General features: G+C 63.9%; 2 protein-coding genes across 2 annotated transcripts in view; one reads left to right on the top strand and one right to left on the bottom strand.

Moving 5' to 3' along the window:
• Positions 1-1449: 1449 nt before the first annotated feature.
• SOHLH1 (spermatogenesis and oogenesis specific basic helix-loop-helix 1) lies at positions 1450-5503 on the bottom strand (the record flags this gene model as incomplete). Its single annotated transcript, XM_082842065.1, has 8 exons — positions 1450-1667; positions 2270-2340; positions 2831-3008; positions 3678-3717; positions 3806-3913; positions 4395-4542; positions 4977-5114; positions 5439-5503. 8 exons carry the CDS (start codon positions 5501-5503, stop codon positions 1450-1452), a joined length of 966 nt encoding a protein of 321 aa, XP_082698191.1.
• Positions 5504-9490: 3987 nt separating this feature from the next.
• Positions 9491-17976, top strand: part of KCNT1 (potassium sodium-activated channel subfamily T member 1) — a gene marked incomplete at both ends in the record, with an annotated part of 77670 nt that continues 69184 nt past the window's right edge. Inside the window, one exon of the mRNA XM_082843722.1 lies at positions 9491-9600. Coding sequence (XP_082699848.1) covers positions 9491-9600 — 110 coding nt within the window. The remainder of the gene's footprint in view (positions 9601-17976) is intronic.

Genomic DNA, 17976 nt, shown 5'->3' with positions numbered 1-17976 from the left:
GCGGCAGCCCTTTCTTCTCCCCACCTTGGAGGGAGATCAGCTTTCCCAGCACTCCCCCAGGCAGCGAGGAAGGTCTGGCCCCAGACGGCCATCCGTCCCGTCGGGGCGTCTGCAGCGGCGCCCGTCCCGTCGGGGCGTCTGCAGCGGCGCCCGTCCCGTCGGGGCGTCTGCAGCGCTGCCCGTCCCGTCGGGGCGTCTGCAGCGACGCCCGTCCCGTCTGGGCGTCTGCAGCGCCGCCCGTCCCGTCGGGGCGTCTGCAGCGGCGCCCGTCCCGTCGGGGCGTCTGCAGCGGCGCCCTGTCTGACGCAGCAGCTTTGTGCTCGTGGTCCCAGGGCCTGCGGGACCCGACCCAGGACCCTGGCCCAGGTGCAGGGTTGACGGCTGCTCTCCTCCCACGATGGGGCAGGCGCCACTCACCCACCCCTGCTATGGCCCCGCCAGCCTGCCTGGGCCCCTGGACCCTTCTCAACACCAGCTCCGAGCGCCACCCCCTTCACCAGCTGGAGGCAGCGCAAGTGAGCCCTCCTGCCACCCGAGGTGGGGTCCTGCCCCTCGCCTTCTAAAGGTCTAAGTGGGGAGTTTAAGGGTCAGGGTGAGTCCACCCACCCGCTGGGGGTCTCAGTCAGGCTTTTGAACAAGTTGAGTCCCAGCTCCCGGGCCTCCCTCCCAGGGTGCTGGGATGAAGATGCCCAGGGCTCCAGAAAGGGACAAGCAGGGATCAGGGTGGGCTGAGCCCCTGACCAGCTTGAGTCAGAGACTGGCACCGCCTTCGCTGTGACTGAAAGGTGATGGGATTCAGGCAGGGTCACTCCTTACAGGAAGCCAGTGCCCCCCGATCCTTGGGGACGGGAGCAGCTAAGGGTCCAGACGCGAAAGCCAAGCGGCCTCCGTCCCACGCCCCCCAACGGGCCCTGCACGGGGAGCACCAAGGCCAGCACCTCGAAGGCAGAGGTGGTTCCTTTCCCAGGTGCCCCCGCTGGTCCGGAAAGAGGCCTCCCCAATGGACCTCTGTGGGGCCCCTCAGACCAGCCTCACAGGCGCAGGGAGTTGGGTCCCACGCCTGCCTCTTGGGGAGCAGACCAAGGACACAATTCCCCATCTGTGGACCCCTCCCCTCCCTAGCCCCAGGGCCGGGTTATTTAGGGATCCCCCAGGCCAGGAACATCATAGGAACAAATCCCCAGGCAGGGGTGGCTGCACTTTGAACAGAAGCGGCACCATCTGCCCAGTGAATCGCGTTAATTACACGAAATCTACACAAGTTTTGCTTCCTCCAGAAACACTGCTTTTCCTCTTTTAATATCCAGCCTCCGCTTCCCCAGCCCCCCGCCCCACAACCTCGCTGCAATTAGAGCACAGCTGCAGCCCAAACCCCAAAGACAATGCCCAAGCGTGCGGCATGAGCTGCTGCAAAGGCCCCGTGCCCCGCGGCCTGGCGCGACCCGGCCCTCAGTAAGCAAAGAAGTCGGGGAAGATGGTGTCTACCTCCTCCCGCAGGGCCGAGCTGGGGCAGCTCACGTCTGAGCTCCATGGCTCCAGGGGCCCGTCGGGGGGGTCCTGGGAGCCGGGCTCATGGTCGCCCAGGAAGCTGGGCTCTGCCCTGTCCAGCACGCTGCTCCTGGCGGGGACCCGAAAAGGGGCGCTGCTGCCTCTGCCCTCCAGGGACCCTGGAAGCAGACGGGACGTGTCAGCAGAACAGGCAGGTACCCCAGGGCACGCAGAGTGGACTCAGTGTGCAGAAGGGGGCCCCCCTCTGCCCATCTGTCCCACCCAACCAGGAAGCCCTCTGCTCATCCTTGAGGTGAGAACAGAGGACCCCTGACCAGGTGGGTGGGCCCACTCCTGCCGGCCCTGCTTGAGACGCAGAACCAGGAAGGGGCTCCCCCACCCCATGAAGCCAAATCCTGCAGAGACGGGACTCATCGCACGTCCAGACGCCTCTGTGGGGACGAGGTCTCAGGAGAAGGCTCTGAAACTGACTCGCAGCCACACACACGCAACCCCGTGTTGCCGTGCACTCGAGCGCACAGATAACTCCCCACACACCGCTTGTCGTTCCCACCGGTGGTCCCCAAAACCACCAGCAGAGAAGAAAACGGGAGCTCAGAGACAGACGCTGAGATCTTAGTGTCACACAGCAAGCTGGACCCCATCCCATCTCCCCAACAGCCCCAGCTGCCCGCCCAGCCCGCAACAGGACCAACCCAGACCCCAAAGCCTGTCCCAGGTTAGGGGAGGAGGTGGCCCGGGCCGAGCACCCCCCACTCACCCAGCCACCAGTCAGGACTAGCCGTCAGCAGAAAGGACGACCCGTCTTCGACGTCATACCCCGACACAGACCTGGACGCAACAAGGACACCCTCACCCTGAGTCACCCCAGCTGGACCCCAGGCCTTGCACCTCGAGAGAAGAGTGTGGGCCCTGAAAGGCAGCTGTGGGTTCAGAGACAACGGGGTGCGCCCTCCCAGCCGGACCCTGAGCCCACCCTCCTGCCTGCCCGAGCCAGCCCAGCCCGCTGCTGCTTCCTCTCCAGCCCCAGCAGCTCCCAGCCCACGCCCCAGCTGGTAGAGCTCGCAAAACACAAACTCACTTACTGTCAACCAAAACAGATGACCATTAAGGAAACAACAGCGTTTCCAGAAACACGTTAGAAAGCCACATACGTGGCAGGGTCTAGCTGCTCCAGGACCAGGCCAGCGGCCTGGGCCTTCCAGGCAGACACCGAGGATGTGAGGGGCAGAAACTTCCCGGGCAGGGGGTCCAGGCAGAGCTCGGGCAGGGCTGGGAGGAGGCATGTAGCAGGTCACGCACACACCACTGGGACACCCACCTGGCATCCAGCGTTATGGCCTTGTCAGTCCCTTGACCTGGGGATCCAGCCCGGCCCAGGCAGCTCTGAGACTCTTCGCTCACCAGCGGGGAGGGTGGCTGCCGCGACCACAGCATGGGCGGCCTCAGGGCCCTGGAGGGACTCAGGCCTGGAGACCGGAGGACCAGGCTGGGCGGCTCTGTGGGGGAAGTGAGGCGTGGGTCAGCCTTCCCCACCTGGAGAGCAGCCCTCCCCGGAAGACCTGAGTCCCGGCCCACTGTGTCCTGCATAAAGAACCCGTGAATTTCAAGAGCAAAAAACCAGCAAGTAACCAGGAGCAGATAGATGGCCAGAGGTGAGGCACCTGACATCTGGGGCCAGGGAGGCTTCCTGGTGGAGATGCCAACTCGGCCTCAGGGTCAACCATGGGGGACTCGGACCTGGGGACCCTCACGCTTCCACCTCTTCCTCCATCTCCGTGATTCCTGACCAAGGACTTCACCCTCAGACCACCGTGCTGTGTGATCCCTGCACCCTCACACCCTGAGCTTGAGTCCCGACCTTCTTTGGGAGGCCCAGCTCTGCTGCTGGCCCTGGTGACAGCAAGACCCCCTCCCCGCCTTGAGGAACACACCAGGGGAGGGGGAAGGCACAGTCTCGCCTCCCGTGGCACTCGCAGACTGGCAGCCGTGGTCCAAGCAGTGACCAACCGCCATGGCAGGCATCCAGCATGAGGGAAGTGCAGTCATCACACTGCCCTGGGGGCCTCGTCGGAGGCGGCACGACGGGAGGACAAGGGCCCGCTCACACTCACCAGGCAGGGCCGGCGGCCCACCCAGCACTGCGGCCGCCCCCACCGGGGCCTTACCGTCGTCCACATCCGCAGCTGCACGGCTCGGGGAAGCCTGCTGCCTGAAGCACGCAAAGACAGAAGAAGAAACCTCTGAACAGTCCGCACACACCATGCCCGGGAGTCCCCTGGCCCCACTGGGACACTAACATGGTCAGGCTGGACGTTCCCACGCCGGGGTCCGGGGCACCTGCTGGGGTCTGACTCGCCAGGGCCACCTGCAAAACATCCTTCTGCCACGTGTGCCACGTCTCCTTTGAAGAAGCAAGAACCAAAAACGGAAATAGACACAAAAACGCAACAGAGACCATCAACCAGAAAACCCACAAAAAAAGCAGGCTGTGGTCCCTCATTGGCCACCCTGCCTAGGGCCCCAGAGGTCCTCCCTGAGTGCAGACCGTGTCCTCAAGACTGGGGGGTGGGGGCGGGAGGGAGGCTGAAGGCCATGCCCGCCCGGGGACCTACAGCAATGGGCCTTTTACCCATACCAGCTTTGGCACCGTGGGCAAAAGTACAAGGAACATAAATGGAGAACACGGCTTGTCCCCGGGGCTCCCGCAGGAGGTGCTGCGCACAAACGGAGGCGTGTCTGCAGAAACGCAGCAGCCCTGGCAGTGCGAGGCGGAGGGCAGAGAGAAGCCAGGCAGCTGGGTGGTCAGAGCTGCCCGGGGCATAGGGGGGGATGCCCACGGCTCCTTCCCAGAGGGCTGACAGGGCTGCCGCAGGGCAACTCACAGCGTGCTTCTCCCAGCCGGGCACCAGGGCGCTGGCAAGCCGGAGGAACTGCACCGACATCTCCAGGACTGAAGCCATGTCCTCCCGCCGGCCGTCGAACTGGGGCAGCAGGGCCCGCAGGCGCTCACAGCTCAAGGAGATCCGCTTCCTGCCTCCAGGGAAGTGACCACCGACCATGGGGCAGTCTGGCCTTGACCCGGAAAAAGCACCGCAGCCACCAGAGCCCCCTGAGCCCTTTAGGGATCGTGTCAGCACACACACTGGCCCAGGGCCCTGGACCCCAAGCTGCAGGCTATCCAGGTATTTGCCGCGGGTTGCAGGCAAGCCTGCACCGTCACTGCCTGGGGGTGTCGGTGGCACGTGCACAACCTCGAGGTGCCCAGGACTTCAGGTCAAAGAAAGGGCTGCAACGGTGGCCCTTGGGACCCCCGCCCCCAAAAACGTGTGTTATATTCACCTCGGGGATGTACTAAGCATTCCCTTACCTGACAGACGGCACGAGCCTGTCCCAGCCACCTGAAACCAGCTCGCGGGCACAAACCTGACCTCCTCTGACCCCCAACCCCACTGCGCGGCCCCCACCTGCGCTGCCTCTCGCTGAGCACGTTCCGTGGGAGGTAGGAGACTGGACCCTTGGCCACCGCAGGGGCCTTGGCCTGGCCTGAGCCGTGGCAGAGATCCTCGCAGCGTAACTGGGTCCCAAACAGGAAAGGACCGCTGCTGAAAAAAGCCAAGAGCGCCGGGCTCTGTGATCCCAGAAAACGCCCCCGGAGCCCCGAGGCGGTGATGGACATCTTGGGAGGTGGGCACAGGACAAGGCCTGGGTCGCCCAGGAACACGGCCCCGGGCCCTACCTCTTGGCACCGCTCCCTCTTTCCCCCAAAGGGCCGGGGGTCGGGGTTCTGCCCCAGGCGGGCCAAGCTGGGTGGGGACGGGGATTCGGTGCATTTGAATTGGATAGAAGCGCCAGATCTGGACACCCCGAGCACCCCCAAGCAGGGGCGTTCCAGCTGACCCCCTCCGGCAACCCCCCCCAATTCTCACCTGCACCCCTCGGAGCCGGGGGCTCCGGGAAGCCCAGCGTCTGACGCAAGAGCCCTGAACGCCATAGGCACGCAGCTGGAGCTAGTGGAGAGGCCAGCAACGCGCCCGGGCCGCCACGTGCGCCCCGCCCCCGCGCAGGCCGTCCTGCAGCCCCTCCCCCTCACGTGCACTCGGCCCACCCCCACGTGCTTCCCGCCCAGGCAGCACCTGGCCCGCCCCCACGCGCGCCCTGCCCCCACGCGCCCCGCCTCCCTCACATGCGCTCTGCCCCGCCCCACGCCCGCGTGCAGTGAAGCTCCGCTCGCCGAGAAGTTGCCAGAAAGAAGCGGCGGCTGGGGTAGGTGGTCAGAGTAGGTGGGCTTCTTCCACCCCTTCCGGGTGGTCGGCGCAGCTCCCGCTCAGTGGGGTCTCCCCTCACCTACCCACCGCGGGCGCCCCCGGGTGCCAGCCCCGAGCTGGGCGCTACCCTCAAGGGTCTCACGACTGCGGGGGCCACGTAGACTACGAATCTGTGGAGGGAGGGGCAGGAGGGTGTCCTCAGGGCGAGGTGGTTTTCGGGAGCGAGCTGGGCTGCGTCCCAAGCAGGAAAGAACGCGAGCCCAGGCGGTTCCCTGGGCTGGCACGTGGGGGGGGTGGGCAGGTAGGGTCCCCTGTGTGGCAGGAGGAGTTGGACTTAGCTGAGAGCAGAGGGGCCGGGCAGCTACAGGTGTGGGAGGAGAAGGTTTCAGGATCAGTGTGGCCCGTGGGGGACGTTGAGGCCCAGGTAGGGGAGCTAAGATGGGAGCGGGGAGGCTGGTCAGCCAAGATCTATGGGACTCCGGCTGGTTAAGGATGGGCAGAGGGGCCCCACCTGCCCCTGAGGGCCTGCAGGTCCAAGGTTCACTTGTGCCCGTCCCCCAGATGGCATCCTCTTGCAGGGGAAGCTCTGCCTAAGCCAGTGCCACCGCCCACTCAGGAGCCAGGAGGCATGCAGGCGCCTCCCAGCCTTGTCTCCGATCCCACGCACCCTCTCTGTGCCTTCCCTAGCACCCGGGCTTGCCTGAAGGCTGGCTGGCCTTCCTGCCTCTCCCACCCCTGGCGCCTGCCTGCCCCAGGCCCGGACCTTCATTCTCGGGGCTGAGCCCTGGCTCTGCCCTCACACAGGCCTTCGCTCCTGCTCTCCCTCCCCGCCCCCCACCTCCAGATGCAGATTCACTCCACGAAGCCCCCGTCTCCAGCAGCTTCTGGGCACCTCACTCTGCCCGCTTTTAGTGCACAGTGTGAGTGGTTCCAGGTCTGTGCACACCTCGCCGGGTCTCCAGGGGCCGTCCCAGTGCTGGACATGAAGCCCACCGGGGCTTTGTTGGAAGAGTGATGGAAGGAAGGGAGGGAGGAAGGGGAAAGTGGAGACTGGTCCTTTTTCAGGGAGGTGGACCTTTAAGGGGATGGGAGGGTACTAAAGCTCTATTTCAGTCAGGAGGACTTCAGAGCAGTGCTGTGGGCTGCTGTGGGCGTGGGGGGCAGTTGCTGGGCGAGTTCACAGGGAAGCGAGGCAAGAGGGAGCTGGGGCCGGCGTCACTGCGGTGGTCAAAGTGCGCCCCAGGTGCTGGGCTTGGGACGAACTAGGTGACAGAGCAGAGCCCCTGCCCCCGGGGAAGCAGGAAACCTGTCTCCAACCGAGGAGGGGCTCAGGGCTGCAGGTGGGCGTCCTGGGGTGGGGCTTTGGGCGGCGGGAGCACCCAGAGATGGGCGAAGTGCAGCCGTGGGAGGTCCTGCCACTTGAGGGCCTGGGCCCACGCCTCCACTCTGCTCAGCTGAGTCCTGAAGGTGGCATGGGGGAGGGGCCGGCCAGCCCAGGCTGGGGCCGCAGGTCAGATGCTGGGGGACTGGCGGGGGCGGTAACATGTTGCACGTGGACTCAGGCCATGCAGGAGAGGCGGCAGAACCCCAGGAGGCCGGGCCTGGGATAAAGGGAGGGCTGGGCAGGGGACAGAAGTCGCCTCGCGATCGAGGGTGATGCTGTGAGGATGGGTGGGCCGGAAATCAGGTTGGGGAACCAGGAGGCCAGGGCCCATGTGCTAGGCCCGCACTCCCGACAGAAGGGGGCGCTCCAGGGCCTCTGCTGTCCAGTCCTGCGCAGCCCACAGCCTGCCTTCTGTGTTGAGTCCAGGGAAGGCTGGGGATGGCCGGTTCTGCCAGCAGGTACGGCCCGGCATTTACGGGAGGTGCGAGAAGCCCGGCTCCTTGCCCTGGGAGGGTCCCCAGTGCCCAAGAGAGGGCAGTGCCAGGGCAGACCCCGCAGAGCATGTTGGCCCGGGTGTCCAGGGGCACAGTGGGGGGCTTTGGTGGAGAGATCCCATCTGCCGGGCTGCCTTGCTGGAGCAGGTGGGCTGGAAGCCAGGGCCTGGGGCTCTCTCCCCTTCCTGCTCCTGGCTGGGGAGGGATGGACACGCCATTGTTCTGGGGCTTGGCTCCTACTTGGTAGAGAGGGGCCAAGTTTTGGTTTCCCTGAAGCTCTCAGGAATGTTACCGGGCTTGCCAGAGTTTCCCGTCGCTGACAGCATGCCAGTCATCTCGTTGACCAGCCAGAGGGCACCTCCAAGGGGCCCACAAGATGGACACACCCTGGCAGGAGTCCTGGGGGAGGGCAGAGACCTGCTGGGGGCCAGGGGTGGGTGGCACTCTTGCAGCAGCATCCTCCTCTCAGGAGGAAGTAGGGAAAGTGCCCAAGAGGTAAGACTGAGGATGAGCCTGGGGACAGGCTGCACTCCTTCTGGGGACTTGGGGGCAAGCCATGCCTTTGCCAAGTTCACACACACGCGCGCGCGCACACACACACGCGTACACACACGCGCGCGCGCGCACGCACACACACAGTATCTGTTCAGCTTGCTGTTTTCTGGAAGTAAACAGGGATGGGACTTGAGACTCCTGCAGATGTCAGGACCACGAAGTACATGCCATGCACCCTCCAAATCAGCTGGCCCAGCTCCGCCCTGACAGCCCCTGCACTGACCACCCCGCTGTGGGTGGCTGGGTTGGTGCCCCAGGCCGTGAGGTGAGATGAGCTGCGCGGGTGATGCTGGCTTAGCTCCCCCACCCCCGCCTGACGCCGCAGTCCCTCGCCGTTCTTTGGGAGACGCCTCCCTTCCCTGTCTATTCCTCTGTGTTTCCGCCACGCTTATGGTTCAGTGAGGGTCAGGCCAGCACTGGGGACAGAATAGAGGGTTCTACCTGCGGGGGCGGGGAGCAGCTGAGCCAGGGTGGCAGTGTGAGCGTGTGGGGCCCTCCAGCGGATCCCCCCGCTTCCTGGATGCCTTCCTTTGGGTCGTGGGGTTGCAGCAGGCTGCGGGCCCTCCTCTGCCTGTTTGCCAGGTGCTCCGTGTGGGGCTGCGGCGAGAGCAGAGCAGGGCGGCCGCGCGCCGCAGAGGTGCCGGCGACGGCAGGTGGCAGCGTGCAATCACTCCTGCCTCCAGGGGTCCGACCTCCCTTCCTTCTCCGGGCCCAGCGGCCTCCCAGGTGTGCCGCGAGGACGGAGAGACGGGGTCTGGGTGCAGGCCTCTGCAGGAGTGACAGGTGCCGTGGGGGGATGGGGGTGGGGCAGGTGCTGATCGGCCGCCCCTCCCAGCGGCTCAGAGCGAGGGCAGGATCGAGCAGCGCAGGCGCCATCGCCGATGCTCGCGCTTTAAACAGGAAGCGCCCAGAGGCCCCCAGCCCTCTCGGAGCCCCTCCCACCATGCACCCCTGCCCCTGGGGGCGCTCTTAGGGTTTTCTAGCCTTTAAAGAGCCTCTGTCCGGTTTCCCGGGATTACGGGGGCGCCGAGCGTCGCGATGGAGACGGGTCCCCGGGGTGGGATGCGGGCGGTCCCCCACACCGTCCCCAGCCTGGTTCCCGACGCGGCCGGCAGGGGCCGCTCCAGCACAGGCGCCGGAACCGACCCTGGAACAGGCTCTTTTTTCCCACCCCCACCGTAACCAGAGAAAAGTGTTTCAGGGCAAAGCGGGGGAAGAAGTCGCCAATCGCTCCCGACTCGTTTGCTCCTCGGCTCCGAGTCGCAGCCGCCGCCAGCCCAATGCCGCTCCCGGACGGGGCGCACAGCCCGGGGGGTGTTTACAGTGGGGCGCGCGGCGGGGGCCACACCAACCGGACCTTCGTGTTCGACGACGGCCGATGCGCCGCCAGGTACGGTCTGCAGTGCCCTCCCCCACGTGGAGGGACCCCGGACGGGGCTCGTGCCACCCCAGGGCCCCTCATCCTCAAATCCCCACTTCCCAGGACTACCTGCTCCCCAGGACCCTGGAGCGTGGGGAGCGTGGGGAACAGGGGTGCCCTTCAGGACCCGGTCGCAGTGAGGCGAGCCCTTACTCAGATGACCAGCAGGTGGCCAGAGTGTGGCCATTCTTACCTGCGGGGCTGTGAGCATTTCCCAGGCACCACGAGGCGCAGACCCTGCGGTCAGGAAGCTGGAGTGCCTCGCATGCCAGAGGGGCCAGGTGCTGTGCTGGCCTCCCAGCCCCCTCTCTGGTCAAGCCTGGGGGAGGAGCCAGTGGGGGTGGCAGCGCTGTACCCAGCGAGGCACAGGGGCCAGGTTTCCCCAGGTAGAAGTGGGTTTTCAAGGGCAGCTCCTCCTAAGAGCCTTGTTTGGGGTGTGGGGTGCAGGTGGGCTGTCAGATGAAGGGCAGGAGTCCTGGGTTCTAGTCGCTTGGTGATTTTCGGCTGGTCACTTGTCTTTCAGGGTCTCTCCTTATTCATCTGTGTGAGGAGAGAATTAACTAACAGGGGCTTCCAGGTGGCCTGGGAGCCGACCTTCCCTGTGCAGTGTCCCACGATGCCACGAAGCTCCTGCCTGTCCAGGTGACTGGCACAGAGGGCACCGTGCCAGTAGGCGTCCCAGAAAGGTTAGAGCGGTGACAATCCCGACGGGGGTTTGCCCCAGGGCCCTGTCCTAGGGCGCCCTCCCCACCCCACCAGCCCCAGAGGACAGGCACACACGTCTGCCCCTCACCCTGCGCCAGGAGCCAGACTCCAGGTCACCCACAGCCGCTGCCCTGTGTGTGACCTTCCCTGGCTGGGCAGAACCTTGGACTCTGGGTCCCGCTCGGTCAGCTGTTCTAAGGCCGGAGAAGGGGTGGATGCTGGGGTTCAAGGCCAGGTGCTCCGGCTGTTTCCCTGTGGGACTTGGCTTCCCAGCTTGCCAAGTGAGTGGTGGAGCGAATGGTCTTTAAGGGCCGTTCCTGGTGAGGGACCAGGACCGGAAGGGGAAGCTTCCAGCCACACGTCAAGGGTCAGGGTGGTCCCTTTGCAGGGACAGCGCAGGCCTGGCACCCGTGGGGTCCTGGGGGCACAGATTTGGGTGAGAGGCAGGGGCCCTGAGAGCAGGCTGTGCAGGTGGCATCCTTGGGAAGTGGAGTTCACCCCGTGAGGTGGGCACAGCCTGGACCTCCCTCGGGCTGCCCTGAGGGATCAACCAGGTGGCGTCTGTCAGGCATAGAATAAGTGACCAGAGAGGGGTCTTGTGATGTGGTCCGGATGCCCCTCTGTCCATCTCCCTGCTCGGACAGGTGTCACCCATCTTTCTGACGACCTGTGTCCAGTTCCCCTGCCCTACTTGACTGCCTGCTGCAGGCGAGGTAGGGGCTCGGTCCCCCAGACGGCTCCGTGTCCGCAGGGACAGCGCTCCTCTCCCCTGGTTGGAGCTGACCTCTGACCCTGCAGTGATTTGTCGTCATGCTTCAGACACGTGTGGAGTGGCTGCCCGGGCCAAGGGTGTGTCAGGCAGGCTGGGTAGGGACCCCACCCCCTGCCCAGAGCAGGGGAGACTGGCGGAGAGGGAGACCTGGCTGAGGTGGGGTGGGGCAGCGGGCAGGGGAGACTGGCTGAGAGGGGAGCCTGGCTGAGGTGGGGTGGGGCAGCGGGCAGGGGAGACTGGCTGAGAGGGGAGACCTGGCGGGGGTGGGGTGGGGCAGCGGAGGCCAAGGCTGGCAGCTCGGGGGGGCGGGCTTTAGCTTGGAGAGGGAAGACCCCGTGTAGGTGTGTGAGGATCCAGGTTGGTGGAGCTCGAGGGGTGGATTCCCGCACCAGGCTTCACAGCAGGGTCAGCCCTGGAAACCAGAGTGCTAGCTTTGCGCCTTCCCACTGGAACCTCCTGGTCCCCCAACAGCCCTGCCTGCCCAGGGCCAGCCTGGGACCCTCTGGGTCCCAAGGGTGGAAGGCGCAGATCTAGGGCTGGCATCCCGCCAGGGTGCATGTCTGGCTGGAGGTCACGGCCAGCCCTCCCGCCCTCCCAGCCCATATTAGGGAGCGGTGCCTGCGGGGCAGCAGGAAGTGGCCCAGGGTCCGTGGGAAAAGGTTCCCAAGGCCCGAGGTACAGGCCAGTCTTGTCCGGCAGGAGGGACAGCTTCCTGGTCTGGGGGCCAGAGGGAACTTGGGGGTCGCCTTCGGCCCGGGGTGGCTGCGGCCACAGCTCGGGAGGACGGAGGTGAGTCAGCAGGGGATGGGGTGGGGCACCCGCTTGGAGCTCGGCTTGTGTCCAGCGCGGGTCCGTGGGTGTCATCTGTGTGCTCGTGCGGGCTCCGTCCGCCGTTCCCACGGGCGTCCCAGCCTGTCCGTGTGTCTGACTAACCCCGAGTTACCTGGCACGACCCTGCTTCGGCAGGAGTCATGCTCTGTTAGAGGGTTTCGTGACTGAATCATGAACTCTGCCCTGAGGCTTCTCCTTCCATCCCCGAGGATGCGGGGATTTGCAGGCTGTGCCCGGGTGTGTGGAGCCCCTGGGTGGAGCCCCGAGATGGGTGCTGGCCCAGGGGCAGCGCCTGATGACACGGGTGGTTTTAAAGGAGTCGTGGGAACTCTGTGGGCTGTGTGTGCGGATGGGCCACCCACGTTCACCAAAACCTCTTCCTCCTACCGTGCCCGGGGATGGGAGGCCTGGCCCGTAGCCGAGGCCCGTACTAGACGCTGGCAAGTTTAAACCGTTTGCAGAGGACGAAGCAGGGTCAGTAGGCCAGCTCCGGGCTGGGGTTCCTGGAAAGGCCTTTCCCAAGAGGTCTGCTCTGCGATTTAGACTTCCCACAGGGGGCGTGTTCAGGGGTCCCTTGTGCAGTCTCTCTGGCTGTGGCCAGCTTGTCCTGCATGGGGCAGTGAGCCCTGGAGGCCACCCTGCAGTGCCAGCCTCGCGGGCCTGGGATGCTGCCCTGCATGTCGACGATGACGTGACCAGAAACCCCCCTGCTGCCCATAGGTCAGCCTCCCGCCCCAGGGGAGGCCCCACGTGAGCCTTCAGCCATCTTCACAGAGACCCTGGCTGCTGGGCCAGAGGTTGCTGCTGGACACCTCTCGGCAAGTGTCTGATCTTGGGAAGAGCTCAGAGTCTTAAATCAGGGACGGAGGCCCCGGGTGCCAGGCGAGTGCGGAATTTCACCCCATCTGGCAGACATGGGGACCCCCAGGGTGTTGGGAGAGGTGACCCTGGAGGTACTGGCAGATGTCACAGGACAAAGGACAGGGAGGCCAGCCGGGGAGCTGGATTTTCCGGGACTTGAGGCTCTAAGGAGAGGGACCTGCCGGGTGTGAGGCCAGCCCTTGGAGCCTGGTGGCTGAGCAGGGACACGGTGGTGCCCCAGTCCCACGGCCGTGGGGGTGGGGCACACAGGGCAGCCTTCCACCTCAGCCCCCCGCAGCTCGGCCTAGGCCTCCCCCGGCACCTCCCAGTGGCCTCCACGCACCCAGCCAGGGGGCGGGCACCCAGGGGGTGAGTGCTGGGTCTGCCATCTGGACGTGGCTCGCTGCCCGGCACCGAGGGCCCCGGGCACGCTACGTCCCCCGCGGGGGCGTGCGGCATGGGCTCTCCCCAGAGGTATTTCCAAGCCCAGGTGGGCGGCCGGTAGGGTGGGAACTGCGATCCCCGTGGCTTCTGCCTCCCCTGTGTCCGGGGGCGAGCCCACGGCTTGGGGAAGGCCAGGGGTGGGGATGGCGCCCCCGTGGCCACGCCCAAGGCCCCGTGGCCACACGGCTACCAGGCTCCTCCTCGCTGTCCTCTGGGCTGGCTTCGCGCCGGGGGTAGCGGCTATGAAGTGGCTGTTTCGATAGCTCTCCAGCTTGAATTTGGCTCGACGACGACGTGTTCTGAGCTTCCGCTCTGGGATCTGATGCAGCTCGGAGACGGCAGGGAGCAGCCGTCCACGGCGTTGACTCAAAGGCTCCTCCCCTAGGGAGAGGGTGGTCCTTCCCCAGACGTGCACCCCCGCCAGCTCTAGGCAGCTTGAGCAGCTTGTCTTTTTTATTATGGTGGGTGTCGCGGTCAGCAGAGGGATTCGGCGGTTTTCTGCTTCCGCGGGCACCCAGCCCAGCGCTCGACTGACGGCTCCCCGACCCTGGTGGTGCTGTGACGTCTGCAGGACGCAGGCGCGCACACAGGTCCATGCGTACCCACGCATGTGCACACGTGCGCACATCCCCCATCCCTCTGTCAGTCATAGGTCTCCAGTTTCCTTGGAAATTTTGAACCGAGTGTGAGCTACTGAAGAATGCGTCTGAGGAGAGGGAGCATGTCTTTGAGCCCGAGGGGGTGTCCCTCAGTCCTACTCCGGGTTGGCTTGAGCATTGCAAGCAGTCTGGACGCCTTTATAAAGGAGCCTTGGGGGGAGAAGGGACATTTCCCCAGGATGTCATGTGCCCTTCTTCCCCAGAGACCGGCCCGTGGCTGGGCCCAGGACAAGGGCTGGGGCTGCGGCTGCAGCCTGGTGATGCGTGGGGAGAGGAAGGTCGTCCTGGCGCTTCTCACGTCCAGTAACTCAAGCCTTGCTCAGTACGTCTGCTGGTGTAGCAGCAAGGTTGAGGCACAGCCCTTAGCTCACCGTTCGCCACCCCCATGCCCGCCGAGCTGTCACTGTGCGGTGGGGACATCCTGCACACCTGGTATGAGCCAGGCAGCTAGAGAAAGCCCCGTCTCACTGGGCTCCTCTCCGAGCAGGTTGTTTCGTTTTTAACCTAAACGGGATCCTTTGAGAGGGCTGCTCTTTTGTAGAGACGTGTCCACTCGGGTCACTGGGACCTGCGTGTTCACAGCGCAGCATGTCCTGCGTAGCGGACGTCCGGGCCGTCTGCAGGGTCATCATGAAGCTAGGGTCTGTGCCCACTGTCCTAGGCACAGAGGAGGGTGTCCCAGCTGGAGTCTCGGGGTCAGAGAGTCCCCCCCCGCCATCATGGTACTTGCTGGGCTGTCTCTCTAGTGGCCGGGGAGGCAGCAGGTCCTTCACGTGTGTGTCAGTTGACTTTTTTGTTTTGTTTTCTCTTCTTTGAGCTGCTGTTCGTTCGTCCTTTGCCTCCTTCTGCCTGTCTGTCTTTCCTGCGTGACTTGCAGGCATCCTTGCACCGACCTGATTTCTCTCACTGTTCTTCCCTTTCATCAGCGTGTCTTTAAACAAAAGCGTCTTGTTCCCACGTGGAAGCATTGATACGTCTGTCCTGCTGAACAAGAAGCTTCTGGACCCCACGCATCTTTGCCCTGCGTTCTCTTCCAGGCTCCTCCTTGTTTGGGGGCTGTGAGCTGGGGTCTTTCTTTAGCTGACAGAAGGCCCGCGGCCGGATGGCGTAGCCACTGAGAGTACCTGAGCTCCGGCACTGGCCCTGCCCAGGTAGCTGAGTTACTTCAGTTCTGTGGCGTCTGTTTCCCCGTCAGCAAACTGGGGGGACGCCATTCCCACCACACAGGATGTTGTGAGCATCCCGTGAGAGGCCCTGAGGATGGGTTGGGCTGCTCTCATTCCAACAGCAGCACTGGATTACTGATGTCCCTCCCGAGGCCCCCTTTCTCTCCTGAATTCCCTTGCTCTGTGTTCTCTCTCATACCAAGCCCTAGAGATCCCGTTGCTGGAGCTGTAAATTAGCCCTGACAGCTGGCAAGGCCCGTCCCTTCTCTGTTTTCTCTTACACCTGTGCTGGCAGGTCTTGCATATTTATCCTTCAGCGGGAATCTCGGAAACAGGTTCTGAGAAGATGCGTGTGTGCATTGGCGGGAGCTCATCCGCTTTGCCTCTTCCCCTGGAGGAGGGTTGCTGAGCTCTGGGAGCACGACCCCCTCCTGCCGTCGGTGAGAGCGCCGGAGAGCGGTGGGCCGTTGCTCTGAGTGGTCCTGGAGGCCGGTGGCAAGTGGGGCCCCGGTTCCTGAGTTTGCACGGCTGCCGTGAGCAGGCCCTCCCTCCCGTGATGCTGCCTTGTCGCTCCTGCCTTGGGTGTGTGTGACCGTGTTAGATGCTCTCATTTGTTCTAATAGGTTTCAACTGATTTTCTTGGGTTTTCTTGGCAAACGGTGATGCCTGCTGCAGACAATGAGAGCCCCATCTCTTCCTTCTCTTACTCTTTGCTTCATCTCAGTGGGAGCCGAGGACGCCCATCGTGGTGGGCAGACTCTTGTGTTTCCAACTGGAGCGGGAATGCCACCAGGATTCCACCATTGCCTGGATTTTTTTTGGTTGTTGTTAATCAAATTAGGAACGTCTCCCCCTATATCTAATGTATTCATCGGTTTGGGGGTCTTAAATCTTTGTTCTGTATCTACTCATAAGATCATATGGATTTTCTCCTTTAATTTCTTTTTTTTAAATAACTTTATTTATTTATTTTTGGCTGCACTGGGTCTTCGTTGCTGTGCGTGGGCTTTCTCTAGCTGCGGCGAGCGGGGGCTACTCTTTGTTGCGGTGCGCGGGCTTCTCGTTGTGGTGGCTTCTCTTGTTGCGGAACATGGGCTTTAGGCACACGGGCTTAGTTGCTCCGCGGCACGTGGGATCTTCCCGGACCAGGGATCGAACCCGTGTCCCCTGCATTGGCAGGCGGATCCTTAACCACTGCGCCACCAGGGAAGCCCTCCTTTAGTTTCTTTGCATGGTGAAGTATATTGCACTCTTTTTCAGATAAATCCTATCTGGTATTGCTGGTGCGGTGTCGTTATGCACTACTGCGTTCCATTTAGTAACAGTTTCCGTAGGATTTTTGCCCCTAGAGTATTAAGGGAGATTGTCTCATGTATACATTGGCGTTGTCTGCACCTGACTTGGGTGATGGGATTAGGAGAATAAGCGAAGTCGCTTCTGTTTCTGGGCTTTGGAATGGTTTGACTGAGGTGGCGGAACTTGTGCGACTACTGGGGCCTGGGGCCTTTGGCCGGAGAAGCAGGTTTTTGACCACTTTACCCTCCTCCGTTGTGCTTGACTCCTTGACCACCAAGGGGGCGGATTTGGGAGGGAAGGGAAGCAGGAGTCCTGGCCCTCAGAGGGGTTCCCCTTGGCCGCCTGTAGGCAGTGCAGCTGCTGGTAAACAGGACGGCCCCATATCAGGTGTACCTGGCTTCCCCACGCCCCTCTTTGTGGGCCTCTTCCTGGGCTGTGTGAGCCCAGAGGTCCTCACCTCCCGTCGGAGGGACGGGGAATCCCGGCTGCACGCGGGGTTCTGAGGATTCTGTGCCACATGCTGCATTCACAGTGCCTGGCACAGGGCTGGCCCTGGGTGCTGGGGCCCTGGCTCTCCCTCCCCTGGGCCCGGAGGGTCAGGGCGCGCGAGCACATGTGCACCAGACTGGGAGATGACTTCCCGCCGTGTGTGCCAGGTGTTGGTTTCCTTTCTCCTCCTTAGCCTCCCTTGTTGGATCCCGTAGGTCGGCATCCGAGTCTAAGCCCCCAGAGGGGCCTCCGGCCAAACGGGGGAGACCGTGATGGGGAGCTGGCCATCCCAGGAACCTGACGCTTGGGGTCAGACCCTTTGTCCACTGGAATTTGGCCAAACTGCTAGCTCACCAGCCCCACCCGTGTGCTAGATAGCACGCTGCACACCTCAACCTTGCTGTCTCCTTACATCTTCACGGTCACCTGCTAAAGGTAGACGGCATCAGGGTGTTCATCTACAGATGAGGGAACTGAGGCTCGGGGAGTGCAGTGACTTTCATGGGGCCACCCAGCATGGACTCATGGGGCAGGACCGAGCCCGCTCAGTCATCGGGACCCTTGGTGGCTCCCTGGGCCTGCGGGTTTACGCCGACGGGCCCTGAGAGTCCCCAGGGCCTCGCCTGGGAGGGGGCTGCTCTGCCCTGGCTCGGCAGGGGGTTGGTGAGTCGCACAGGTGTAGTTCCATGCCTTGTCCTGAGGGCAAGCTAGGGCCGGGGAGACGGACGCCTTCTTTATGCCACAGAAGCACTGAGTTCTCATAGAAATCGGCCGTTCTTCCATGTGGCCAGCACACAGAACAGAAAGGATAATGGGCGTGGTTTGGGGGTCCCAGACTTCCTCCCGGCCCCTCTGGGCCCGCAGGGAAGAGGGAGTGGGAAGGAGAGACGAGGAGGTCGAGGTGGGGCCTTGCTTTCGCCCCACCTGGACCATCTCAGCTCCGAGGCGGATGGGACCCCCCACACTCCTGCGTGCCCAAGAGCTCTCAGCGACACAAGCCTTTGGGCTTGGAGAGAGACCTCAGCCAGCCCCCTCCCTCCTGCAAGCGGCACCGTTCCAGGAGACCTGGGGCCCTGGTTCTCGGCCAGCACAACAAACACTCAGGTTCATGTGGGCTTTCGGC

Source organism: Leucopleurus acutus (assembly GCF_964270905.1).
Source record: "Leucopleurus acutus genome assembly, chromosome: 7".
Lineage (NCBI taxonomy): Eukaryota > Metazoa > Chordata > Mammalia > Artiodactyla > Delphinidae > Leucopleurus > Leucopleurus acutus.
This window is presented reverse-complemented; position numbering and strand designations above follow the sequence as displayed.